Source organism: Armigeres subalbatus, chromosome 2, assembly GCF_024139115.2.
Source record: "Armigeres subalbatus isolate Guangzhou_Male chromosome 2, GZ_Asu_2, whole genome shotgun sequence".
In the NCBI taxonomy this organism is placed as follows: domain Eukaryota; kingdom Metazoa; phylum Arthropoda; class Insecta; order Diptera; family Culicidae; genus Armigeres; species Armigeres subalbatus.
Window position 1 is genome coordinate 210,551,562 of NC_085140.1, and position 14,004 is coordinate 210,565,565.

At 40.0% G+C, this 14,004-nt stretch overlaps 1 protein-coding gene across 4 annotated transcripts in view; it reads right to left on the minus strand.

Annotated features, from left to right (window-relative positions):
* The window catches only part of LOC134211571 (serine/threonine-protein kinase SIK3 homolog), a 50,980-nt gene extending 37,657 nt beyond the window's left edge, over positions 1–13,323 (minus strand). For all 4 annotated transcript variants that reach the window (XM_062688558.1, XM_062688556.1, XM_062688557.1 and 1 more), the window contains exon 1: positions 12,101–13,323. In XM_062688558.1, coding sequence (XP_062544542.1) covers positions 12,101–12,250 — 150 coding nt within the window. In that variant the 5' untranslated portion in view covers positions 12,251–13,323. The remainder of the gene's footprint in view (positions 1–12,100) is intronic.
* Positions 13,324–14,004: the final 681 nt, after the last annotated feature.

Sequence of the window (14,004 nt, forward strand, 5' to 3'; positions counted from 1 at the left end):
AATTCAAAACTCGATAATTGCATGTATTATGATCACATAAATATTTCTGGACATATTCTCAGCTTTGAAAATTTTGCTTCTAGAGATATTTTCTGATGCATTCGAGGATATGTACTCCAGAACAGTTTGGAAGGCCTGGGAAATCCGAAAAAAAAATGGTACGCACCTTTTTAGTTATTTCTATATTAGTTTTGGCAGGATCGAGCGGAAAACCCCAAATCTGTACGTTAAATCAATGTAAAAAAATGTCGTCCTGAAAGGGTTAACAAATGTTTTTAACTGGTTCAATACTACGGGTCAAAGTCATATAAAATGTGTAGTTGGTGAAGATTTTTATTGAAAAACGTTTATGTTTTTGAAAACTTTATTTTCTAATGCCAATAAAAACCTAGGATAGGATGTGACAACTCAATTGAGACTGCCTTGTTGTTTTTTAGTCGGTTGCTCGGACGAGGTGGTCGCCAGTGCAGCCAAAGTAATTTGGTACAAAATCTTCCAAATATCATGTATCAAAATTTGATGTTTTCTTCCCGTTCCATCCACTATTTATGTAAGAGAAGTGAAAGACTAAGAGAGAAGTTTTCGCTACTGAGAAAATGACTTTTAGATCGAAAATGACGGAATGGTGAATGATAATGCTTAAAACCAACAGTTTTAAACCTGTACAACCCTTGAGAATAATTTATATGGCGTTTGCAGTTCAATATAAATTTATTTCTTACCAAAAACTGGAACTCAAACATTTTCGTATTTTGCTTAATATCAACTTTAAAAACCTGCAACACGGCCAAACTAACAACATGCTGCCCTACGGAAAACGCGCCGCTACCAATCGAAGTAATCGATTGTCATATTCAACCAATCAGCAACCGGTACGATTGTGACAGCAAATCGGTACGATTTTTACTGACTACTTGTCACATCCTATCCTAGATAAAAACCAAGTTTGCACAATTTATCTGTATTTCAAATTTATTTTATTTTTATAATATTTTTTAGTGTCAAGTCTTTTGTTGGACTATAATAGTTTAACAGTTAGCGGGGTTATTTTGAGATAAAAAGGCATAATAGCGGTAAAGTTAAGGGATGCTCTTTTTGCCCCGGGAGCGGTCTTGCCCCGTCGTCCCCTATGTGCAAATTTCTGTTTGGGTACTTAACTAATAGGAAACACGTTATTACAAAACTGTAAAAAAAAACATTTTGGAGAATCAATTTGTTTGCTAGAAAAATTATGTACGCAGCAAATTGTATCACAATCAAAATGATCAATTTTTGGCGAGACAAAGTTTGCCGGGTTAGCTAGTATTGAATAGAACTTTTGTCCTAGTGCTCTTGAAGTAGTGAAATGGGTGGAAAACAAAATAATTAATATTAAAACTTTTTTTTATTCTACTGCCATTACAACCCCCTCTGGGGCATTGCCGCTTCGCAGCTCGTCCTTTACGTTCTTCCACAATTATTAACTGCGAGGTTTCTAAGCCATGCACAATGTGAATGTGTACTACACACATGTGGAAGCGTTGGTTTGGGAAATGGATTGTGAGTGCTTCGACTATGCGTCCGATTCGGGAATCAAGGGCTCATTCAGTAGTCGGTAAGTGGCGAAGGCCGACGTAGTTTAGTTTGTTAAAGCACCAGTCTAGCGTACTGAGGGTCGTGGGTCCGAGTCCCATCTAAGGAAAGTGGTTACCTCCAATACATTTTTCAAATCAACATCTTCCACATAATGTACATATTCACATCTGAGTTTCTGAACATTGCAAATTAAAGTTCAAGTCGGTTGGTCCAATACTCGGAAAACAGGCAATTAACTTTTAATGAACAGGACGTTTTTATTGTTTTCTCGGAATAGTGTAAAATGGATATATATATATATATATATATATATATATATATATATATATATATATAGTTTCTCAAATAAATGATTCGATTATAATTTGATAACTTCTCAGGTGTAAAAAGTAGGCGTTGGTTACTTGGATGGGTTTTTAGATAGCGATTGTGTGCTCGTAAAATTAATCAAAAGATGTTAAAATACTTCTTAACATGCTAGTCAATTACATTTAAACACTTTATGTGGTAAGAAAAACGATGATTATTAGTTTTTCAATGTTTCAGTTGCTTTATCTCACGTTAAAGTTTTTGAAAACAAGAGAACACGCATTTTTGTTAAGTGTACCTATTAATGTGGGACACCATTGTTCACATATTTATTTTTAAATAAATGGGCAAATAAAGTAGGCTGTCCAAATTCTGCTAAACAATGTTAGTTCAACCCTTGAATTCACTTTGAAAATTTGGTGTGGATCGGTGCAACAGAAAAAAAATATCCTAAAATGGGGTGTACATATTAATGTGGGACAGAGTGTATTAATAATAACTAAAAATGTATCAAATTGATTTGTAATTCTTGAAGGGTTTACTCTGAAACCATTCAGGGCCTATACGGGCTTACATAACTTATTTGAATTTAAAAAATATATGTTTGTTATCATTTATTTTTATCTATTTTTTCGATGTGTCCCTATTTCCATGATTCTGGGATAAGCACGCTGACGTTCTTCTCGTGGATTTCGACTTAGCCAATTTGCATGCATAATTAGCGAAAACAAATGGTATAAGGTCATCGCAACCGTGAGGTACCATTTCTATTTCTGTGTGTGTAGCATTATTTATGGTGCGCTTACTAGCGAATTTTCTTTTCGATTGTTTAACCTGGCGCTCCAACCATGTCACCGGATCAATAAATATAGTAAAAGGACAATGCTTTTTACGATTGCACTCCGTCGGAGTAGCAAGATTATGTGTGCCACATTCTGTCCTTACATGTACAATTTCAGCAATAACTATTTCCTTCTCGAGGTTATTTTCGGTAACGTTATTATTGCATCGGTCACATAGCGGCTTTGAAACAGGGCTACGTGTCCGAGGAAGCAATTGTAAAGTGGTACCATGGATATTGATTTAGAGAGTTGGAGTTAAGCTTCAATCGATTGATGAAGAAATCTATTAAATAAATCTCGTACTACATATTACATCTAATTACTGCACTATTAGCGAATAAAGATTGCATGAAGAAGTTGAAGGGTTTTTTACGGTTTCATACGGATTACTTCTGCGTGAAGTTAAACGCTTTTAACAATGATATTTGCCAGCGGAGAGATATCAGCTTCCACACTGATACTCTCCCTCCCCTCTTTATATGGGAGTTTGGCAGAAGCAAGGTCGTGAGGTTTATATCAAGGCCTCTAATACAGATCATACTTCTTTTGTTCTGACATGCAACAATATTAAAAATTATTAACAATTTTAGCCTTGTTATATGCATCATAAAAGGTTGTTATCGCATCATATTTAATCATATTTAATTTGAAAATACATTCGCATGGAAAATGCTGGATAAAGCGTACCATTGGTACTTCGCGCACCTGAGGGAATAAAATAGACGTTTTCAAGAAACATACAAGTTATATTAGAAGCTTGACGTATCCCACAAAGACTTCGTGCCGCGAGCCGAGATGTGCAGGCATAAGGATGGAAGCATCTTAACGCATGAATGTGTGGTGATCGAAAGCTGGAAGAAGCACTACGAGGAACACTTAAGTGGCGCTGAGAATACAAGAGAGTATATTGATGACTACGTTAGTTCAGCGGAAAATGGTAGGCAACCAGCCACCGTCTTGAGGGAAGTTAAGGATACCATCCAACAGATGATGACCAATAAATCAGATGGTAAGGATGGTATCGGAGCTGAGCTCATAAAGATGGGCCCGGAAAAGTTGGCCGCTTGCCTGCATAAACTGATAGTCAAAATCTGTTAAACTGAACAGCTACCGGAGGAGTGGAAGGAAGGGATCATATGCCCTACCTACAAGAAAGGTGACAAGTTGGAGTGTGAAAAACTTCGAACAATCATCATCCTTAATGCCGCGTACAGACAGAGTGATATCCCAGATCATCTTCCGTCGTCTGTCCCCAATAGTGAACGAATTCGTGGATAGTTATCAAGCCGGCTTCGTTGACGGCCGCTCGACGACGGACCAGATCGTTACTGTACGGCAAATTCTCTAAAAGTGCTGTGAATACCAGGTCCCAATGCACCATCTGGAAAGCAGTGTTACGATAGACGGAAATACTCTCAAGGTGCTCGATGAATTCGTCTACCTTGGATCCATACTAACGGCTGATAACAATGTTAGTCGTGAAATACGAAGCCGCATCATCTGTGGAAGTCGGGCCTACTACGGTTGTTGCCAGTGGCTGTGAATTGAATGTCCATTACCAGGGGGCTCAATTCGAGCTTTTTGGTCTGGGGGAGAGCGGAGGGTAACTCAAAAAAAAATCCTGAAGGTTCATTGGCGTAGGGAAGGATGCCAACTGCTTCCGTAGAACGCAGAAGGATAAGATGATTCTCGTTAATTCCAGTTACCTCTGGCAGATGCCAAAAGGTGCTGGATATGGCCAAGCTGAAGTTGGGTTGAATGCTTATTTATTTATTCAGACTAAGGCCGAAGTGGCCTGTGCGGTACATAAAAATCTTCTCCATTCGGCTACACGTCGCCAACAACGTAGTCTACGGAGGGTCCGCAAGACATCTTCCACCTGATCGATCCACCATGCCAGCTGCGCACCCCAATCATAGATGGTACGCAGCACTTTCCTTTCGAAAACTCCAAGGGCGCGTTGGTCCTCCACGAGCATCGCCCAGGTATCGTGTTCGTAGAGGACTATCGGTCTAATGAGCGTTTTGTAGATTGTCAGTTTGGCATGGCGGCGAACTCTATTCGATCGTCTATTCTATTCGTCGATCGGAGCGTCTTGCGGAGTCCAAAGTACGTGCGATTTTCAGCCACTATGCGTCTCCGAATTTCTCTGCGTATTCGCGGCATTTCTGCAGTACTTGGGGAATGGCGAACACCTAGTCCGTGATAGAGTGTTCGCCCATAAAACCCGCCTGGGAAAGTACCTTGTAGCCAGTTGCTACAATCCAGCTTATCGCCCTTCTTGTAGATGGGACAAACAACACCTTCCATCCACTCCTGCGGCAAAACTTTCTCCTCCCAAATCTTGGTAATTTCCCATTGCAGCGCTCTAGCCAGTGCCTCACCACCGTGTTTAAATAGCTCTTCTGGTAGTTGGTCAACCATAGGGGCTTTGTTGTTCTTCAGCCGGTCAATCTCCTCCTGGATTTCCTGGAGATCTGGAGCCGGTAAAATTACGTCCTGCGCGCGTTCTCCCAGGTTCATCACCATACCGTCATTTTCGTCTGCCACATAGCCATTCAGGTGTTCTTCGAAGTGCTGTCGCCACATTTGGATCACTTCACGCTGGTTCGTAAGAAGGTTCCCGTTTATGTCCTTACACATATCAGGCTGTGTCATGTGGCCCTTAGCGCGATACCAGTACAGTTGCATCGTCTCTTTACGGTCCCGATTTTCCTGCTGGCGCTAATTCCTCCAGAAAATCGAGTTTTATCCGTTCCGCGCCCGTTTATATCGTGCCTCGTTCGCCCTCATGCGGTATTTCAACTATCTCGTTCACGCTGCATTCTTCTCTTCCACTAATTGCTCACATTCGCCGTCATACCAGTCGTTTCTTGATCCGGGGGCACCGTGAATAAGAATTTACCGTCGATTAGAACGTGGTCGATTTGGTTTTCCGTTTCTTGATTAGGCGATTTCCATGTGGCCTTGTGGATATTCTTGCGAGGGAAGAAAGTGCTTCGGACTACCATCCCGCGGGAGGCTGCAAAGTTTATGCATCGTTGGCCGTTATCATTCGATACGGTGTGCAGACTAGCCGGTCCGATGACCGGTCTATTCATTTCCGCCCTTCCTACCTGTGCATTGATGTCGCCGATTACGAATTTGTATGTCTGCTCCAGCTATGCCTAGAACGCTTCTCGTCGTATGGCGGTGTGGGCAGTGCACGTTGATGATGATATAGTTGAAGAAACGGCCTTTTATCCTCAGCTTGCACATCCTTGTATTGATTGGCTGCCACCCAATCACGCGTTGGCGCATCTTGCCCAAAACTATGAAACTGGTTCACAGATCGTTGGTGGTGCCACAGCTTTGGTACAAGGTAGCCGCTCGATGCCCGCTTTTTCACACTTTCTGTCCTGTCCCGCGAATCCCTGCAGTGCCACGACGTCGAAGTTTCATGTGGTCTCCAGATGGGCTAACACATGTCTCCAGACATGCATGCAAGTAATCCAGCTAAATCTCAGCCCGATCGAGGCAGCGCAAGGGCTGTTACAACAGTCGATAAACGAAAATAAGATTAATGTTACAAACGGTAAAAAATGGTGACAGAAAACGGAGTTTACTTTTGTAGCTACTATTGTCCTCCAAGATTGTGTATAGAACAGTATACTAGATAACTAGAAAATCTTGCGGCGTAACTAACTGCACTCACAAAAAACTCCGCATTATATTCATGAGTTCACACATGGATTTTTGCAATGGGGGTAGCGAAATGGATTCCATATTTTCGACACATATATTGTCAGTTTCGCTGGTAACAAAACGCGCCGATCACTTTTAAAGCACATTTAAAATCATCGCCAATATGTTTAATTTAAATATGTGTTAATTCAAAGCCAAAGCATGGAAATATGCATGAAAAAAAGTACTCAATTTCAGGAAATAATGTGATAATTTAAATCAAACAATTTTGTTCACAGTTGATCTGACAGTCATTACACTGAGAAAAATTCCATGGTAACGATTACTATTTTGTAGACTACGCCATGTTTTTAAAACAACCACAAATTTTCAGTTAAATTAACCACGCATTCGGACAAATTCACCACTGATTCAGTTCATGCAACAACATTCCACCAGGACCACAGTTGATTTTTACTGCGTGCATGGTAAAATCAAACGGGTTTGTTATCTGCCGAAAATCGTCGGTGCGTATTCTTAAATTAACCCTCGGAATGGTAGTTTCGACCGCAACATTTTTTTGCGTGTATGCTCATTTTTGCTGGCGACGATTTCGGCGACAATTTGCTTTGCGACGATTTCAAATCGTCGCGGCCGATAAGGTGGAAAATTGATAATATTCCATGCGCACACATTCATTGCATGAATGTTCACACATACTATCCATGTGGGTCATAGTATCCATGAGTGAATTTGTATGTAATTCAGTATGTATCGACGCATGATATGCATATTTCAAAATACATGGATTTTTGCCATAAAGTATATGTCGATTTTCCTGAGTGTGGTTTAAAACCGTTAGTCAGTGCTAGAGTTTCTAGCTGAACGAGCATCAATTGTCAACGTTCAGGGGACCGAACGTTGAGTTATGCAGCGATGTTACCTTCTGCAGCGCGTCCATCACGTTGGAGCCTGAATGGATGCATACTTCCAGTAGTCATCAGGAAATTCGTACTATTGTCAGTTATACCCTCAACAGAACCACAAGGCAGGTCGGTACAGCTGATCCAGGATGGCGCACCTCGCAGTACAACCCAAAACTTCTAGAGGAATCATTACAATTGAAAAATCAGACTCTAGGCTTAAGTGGTAACGAATTATCCGAAAAGCTGACACGCGCTTGTGACGCTGCGATGAGATATCCGGGAGGACTAAGCCGCTCGGCAATCGGTCATCTGCAACCGGTTTACTTGTCGAACACGATCGCTGCTCTTCGTAGAACCTTTGAGATAAAAGAAGGTTGCGTCGGGCTAGAAACGACGCCGAAAGGCTTGATAGACGCCGGGTGTTCCAGACAGCAAGCAGAGATCTGAACTACAAGATAAGACATAACGCTGTGTAGGATGGCTGAGAAAAATATCACACCTTCTGGGAAATCCTCGGAGGTGTTGGCCAGAATCGTCGAAGAGTTTCCGAAGCATTACACATCGGACTGGCCCGTTACAACGCACGAGTCAGTTGACGTGGTACCGCTATTGACTAACGATGAGCTTATCGTCGTTGCAAGAAAGAAGTTGGTGCTATTTTGTTAAGGCTGGGAAGCCCCCGGGAGACCTCTTGGTATACAAACCAATTTTCCTACTAGTTACAACTGGCAAGTTGCTAGAAAGGGTGATTCTGAATAGATTGTCTGTCTATACAGAGTGTGCTACTGGCTTATTAAGGAACTAGTGTAGTTATGCCTCCCAATACTCATTGAACAGCCTTACTGGGGGCGTATCACAGCTGTTCACCGAAAAGATTTGAGCTATTTGCTTATTCATTTAAATAGTGTTGATTTCAGTCAAATAGTTGCTATTGCCTATTAACTGTAGATTGAGCGAAGACCACAACCGGGTATGTCCAGCTTAGGAGTTCTAATGGATACACTCCGCAGAAGGGCTGCCAACTTCGACGAATAAAATTACAAACTTTGATATTTCGTTGTCCCACCTAATTTGGAGAAGAAAATAAATGAAACCAGAATTCAAGGTTCATATTTCTCTTCTTTGGCGTGCGACTATCGTAGCAAATAGTAGTGCACGCCGTTAAAAAGTGAATTAAATTTTGTTCTACATCCAAAAAACAAATCTGACAATTATTGTATAAAATCTGGGCATATACAATTCTGTAAGCTTTTTATACAAATATTGTATTAAAATAATACAAATCTGTATTATGTCAATACAATAATTGTATTAAAATCTTCCGAAATTGTATATGCCCAATTATTATACAGGTTTTGTAAGGTTCTTATGCAGAACTGTATTAAAATCTGCCATCCGCTGGTTGGGTGATAGGATAGTGCCAAGAAAAGAAGAATAGTTTTTAATAGTTTTACTATTGATATATCACAAGAAAAGATCTCTGGTGTTCCGGAGCTTATCGTTTCCATCCACAGCTCGCTCGTTAAGACCATTGTTACCGTGAACTCGGTTGCCACAATCCGTGCAAAATGTACCGTACCAACAAGGTGCCATCCTTCCAGAGTGCCATCTTATAGCCAGATATGACTGCCTCACACTACGATCCGCCATTTTCCCGCGCTAAATACCAAAGCAGTGACCAGCACGAGCCTTGCTGAAGTGGCCATAGCCTTCTCTACCGGACGCCCTTTCCACTAGACCATACATTAACCACCAGGACGAGCACCGCGGGATGATCTTAACTCAACCTTGCACGAAAGCCTTTATCCATCGTAGAACCCCGATGACGTCATCACCAATTCGCCACCAATCAAGACCATTTGTTCCTACAAAAGGTAAGTGATTGGCAAGATTGAAAGGATGCTCTATGAATAAGCGACCCTATGCTCGACACAGACCCTTGCCCTCACAGAAATTGAACTAAAAGCTTCGTACGCGAGCAGTAAGCGAGGATAAACGTATGGACCACAGTTAAATTCATGAGGTCATTGAAGCACCTGGGATGATGATCGACGTTAAGCTCAATTTAACGTCAATAATGTATGTCAACGAGCATGGCGGGTTTAGCATTGTCAATTATCCGATACGGTGTACCAGTACAATGGTACAATGTTAGGAAACTGATCAGGGTACCCCGACTGATGTGTCTACGGGTCGCAAGCGCATGGCGCACCGTATCATATGAGGTGGTGTGAGTGATTGCTGGGATGATGCCGATAGACATACTCCTGGAGGAAGATGTGGAGTGTATCAAATCAACGATAGAGACTCGGTGCAAGACTTGTGTCAAGAAAGTAGCTACTCTGCTCAAATGGCAAACAGCATGTCGTTGGACCCATAGACTGATTGCGAATGTGTCGAATTGGGTTAATAGAAAGCATGGTTTACCTTACACAGGTGTTGTATGAACATATTTGTTTTAAAAAGTTCCTGCATAGTACTGAGTGCCCAAAATGCTTAGGCGTGGTAGAATCCGTGAAGCATGTGATGTTTGCATGCCCGCGATTCGATGTTGAGCAAAATGACATGTTGCTTGTCAGCGCTATAGATACGATCCCGGAAAATCTCACCGGGAGGAAATGCCGATTAAGTCGAAACTGAAGCGATGGTTACGTCTTACATAAAATCAACGGCTACTGGGAGAAAAAATAAACAAACCTGAATCTAATACTTAGAGACCCTTTCAAACTTCAAAATTTGTTAACAGGAAAACAATTAATGTATTCTTGAAAATTAAGATTCAATATCACTTAAATTTCCAACTCATGATATTAATTTGTTTGGATTAATCCGATACAAGTATTTAAAAACAATTATGTCTCCCCTCTGATTTTGTTTGCCCAAAAATAAGATTTTGAGAGGGCGGTGGATTTTGAGGAGTTTTAAATCATTCTTCGAGAAATCCGAGAAGGTTTTTTCATTTTAATATTTTTGTATCCCCCGGCCCCCTGACCTTTTGGGAACCAGCAACACATTTTTTTTAAATATTTGTTACGGTATTACATGGGGCCCTCCTTAGCCGTGCGGTAAGACGCGCGGCTACAAAGCAAGACCATGCTGAGGATGGCTGGGTTTGATTCCCGGTGCCGGGCTAGGCAATTTTTGGATTGGAAATTGTCTCGACTTTCGTGCTAGCCTCATGATATACGAATGCAAAAATGGTAATCTCGCTTGGAAACCTTGCAGTTAATTACTGTGGAAGTGCTTAATGAACACTAAACTGCGAGGCGGTTCTGTCCCAGTGTGGTGATGTAATGCCAATAAGAAGAAGAAGAAGAAGAAGAAGAAGAAGACGGTATCACATACTTTATTTACTACAACTACATTTCCGTTGGAAAATCCTTGAGTACCTGACATTGAAAAACAGGTCCAATAGACTGTATCTTATGAGTGCGTAACATTTGACGTAATTTTCACGATCACGATTCAGTTTACGTCATGTGTCCTTTTTTTTTATCGCCTCATTCTGTAATATTCCAAATTTGTGGGTATGTAGTAAATCGAGATATGATTTAAATCCTGTGATATGCATACAAAATACTCCGGTCCAATTTTTTTCTATTTATAATTGAACAGATCGTTCATTGCGTTCTGGAGTTAGTGCCAAAATTTCTTTTTTTCTCAAGAGTAAGAAAAATCCATAGCCGATTTCTTTTTTATTAGAGTGAAAATGCACAGTAAAAAATGCAAACGAATAATAATTGATGGAAATGATAGGATCTATCTCCCTAAAGTGCTTTCCTGATCTCTCTAATGAGCTTGTTCTGAACGTTTTATAAAACACGAGAAATCCATCATCACGTCGTGGATTAATATGGATTTTATGTCTATAAGTTCACTTTGTATGCTTAACATAGGTCTGTTTTCAGTCGTTTAGCAGCTGATTTAAGAAAGTAGACGGAGGTCCTTCGTAACTTAACGACAAAGGACTCGCCTTTCATACTAGGGTTGGAATTTCGAGTCCAAGGATAATGGCTGCTATTAATACATTTCTCGGACTAAATTTTTTAAATAATATGCATACGCACATCGGTTTTAGAAATATGGTAAATAATGTCCTGGTCGGGTGGCTAACACCTGGGAGTTAGGCAATTAACTTTGGTCGGTTGAAATTTCTAAAATTAATTTCCAGATTATCCAAGGTTGTAATGAATTCATTTTAATATGCCACAAAGCTTTCAATCATAGTATTTCCTTAACTCATTTGGCTTAGATCTTAAACTGGCTTAAGGATATAAAAATAATAGGTATTTCCCATTTCCTGCACAAGTTAAAATACAAAATAATATTTTGCCAAAAACTTGAGCTCACTGGAGAATTGACGATGCTAACGATGTAAAACTAATGTTACATGTACAATTACCGTGCAATAGCATACTGCCGAAATAATCCTTTCGTCTATATGTGACTAAGCATTTAAATAATATTTACATAAAATATGTGAAATCAAAGTTGAAATAAATAAACGTTGTATGTATTTACATGCTATCCAAGAAAAAAAAACCACCTGTGTTGGACGAATATTCTTCATCGGAGAATCAAAACATAATTTTGACATTTAATGTTCGAAAGTCGTAATGTGCCTATAAATGTGTGTGTGAGGGAACATGATAGTTATTATCGGGATTCGAAATTGATGTTTCGCACAATAATGGCTGCTTGTCAAAATTCATCTGAACTCAAATTGAAAATGATAAAACACTCTGTTTGCCCCCGGGATGAGCACAATGTCGACAATTTCATTACCTTTGAATTTGTTATCAAATTCGATGCCAGCTTTACCACTGCAAAGTTGCCTTTTCCGATGGTTTTGTCAAGTTCGTAATACCCAACACGCACTAACTTTTCGATTGGCATTTGTTTTGCGGCAGCTATAGCCGCGAAGTTTTCATTCATTTTGCGACCTTTTTTACATTTCCTTCTATTCCTCGGATAGTGTATCGATTGTGACTGCCGTTACGCCGTCATTTTCACCAATTTGCACTTTCAGACAATTAATTTTTGGACGCAAAAACAGCTAAGCTAAAATTTTCCAACTTTACACTCTTCTTCTCACATTACACAGAAATCACAAGTAGATGAGAAAATATTTGTGACGACAATAGTATGCATAAGACGAGCAGACTGACGACCGATTCCTATTGGAAGAGATTTGCGCGAATACATGCAAGATGGCGACACTAAACTAATCGTATGAGACCCATTCAGAACCGAAACCATGTGTTTTTGCTGCACCCTGGTTGTATACAATTGACCGTAATTTGCACATTCTTATGACGCACTTTGGCACAAAGACTCATTTTCTCAGCAGGTACTCGTAGACGGAGGCAGCAGAGCTTTTCGCGTTTGTCTTTCCGGAAGCACAGATTCAGATTTTTATTCGTTTTGACTGCATCTCCTCTTTCACTTCCACTGATTTGTCTACACCGTCGTCGTCCTGATATAACAATGTCATTGATTCAAGAATTTTTAATTCATATATTTCAATTTACGTATCTACACTTCAGTACGCATACTCATCAATGAAGAACTTCCACTGCACGCACACGGTGGAGATCATTCATACTGCAATTGATTCAAGTATGGGAAAAATCCACGTCTTGTAGTATCAGCACAATTCCCTTTTTTCTCTGGGCCTTTATCGCCAAAATACTGTTTCTTCTATTACTTTTCCCATTCAGTGATTTTAAAGATAAGCCTCTGCCACTTTTCCGGTGTCGTCACCACAGATTACCAAACAAAAGGATAATCGTAGTTACTATCACTACGTTCACATGTAATTAGCAACTGTTCAATCCAATCTATGCTTCCAAGAATGGCGGATTCTGTTCTACTTTTTTCAGTTTGCACAATTTTCGCACCATAGCACACGGAACGCAGGAGAATATGATAAATCTGTTCCGCGGTCTGCATGCAAACTGACTACTGATAGCTTAGATAACGTTCAGTGAGCAAACACCGTCCGTCTGTGGGCAGTTCACTGGTCGCGGTCTCTCATTGAAATGATTGGTATTACGACGAACTCTGTCTATCACAACCACTGCAGTCCCACAGTCGCTCTCGCGAATATACCCTCGAAGAATAGATGTTCCCAAACTTCCGATAAGTTCGGCCCATTTCATTTTATTTTCTTTTGAGTAAAAACGTTTTCTAAATGGTTTTTACCACGAAAAATCGATTTTTTACCTATAGTATCTTCATCTAATGTTTTACTACAAACTACAACATGGTGAGCATACACGTGTTTCCATGCTTGTGTCGTGCATATGATATGGATGATGTTTGTATGGCGAATCAATTATATTCAAATTTTGAATCATAAATAATGTAATCACAATGACTTTTTATTCTTAAGAAGATTTTGTAAACTTGTACAACGCAACGGTGCGAGTCTCGAATTTAAAAAAAAGCTAAAATAAAAAAAAATTAAATGTAAGAACCCTTGATTGTTTGATATGTTATATAAAACTGAAAGATCATTCAATTTAAATGACAATAAACATGAAGTTGCTGAAGATCCTTACAGTTCACGGCGTGTTTGGTAGAAAAATATTATCACAAAAAAGAGCATTAGGTAATGTTTAGACGCGAGTAGACGTTTATTTATTTATTATCAGATTAAGGTCGGAGTGGCCTGTGCTGCACATAAA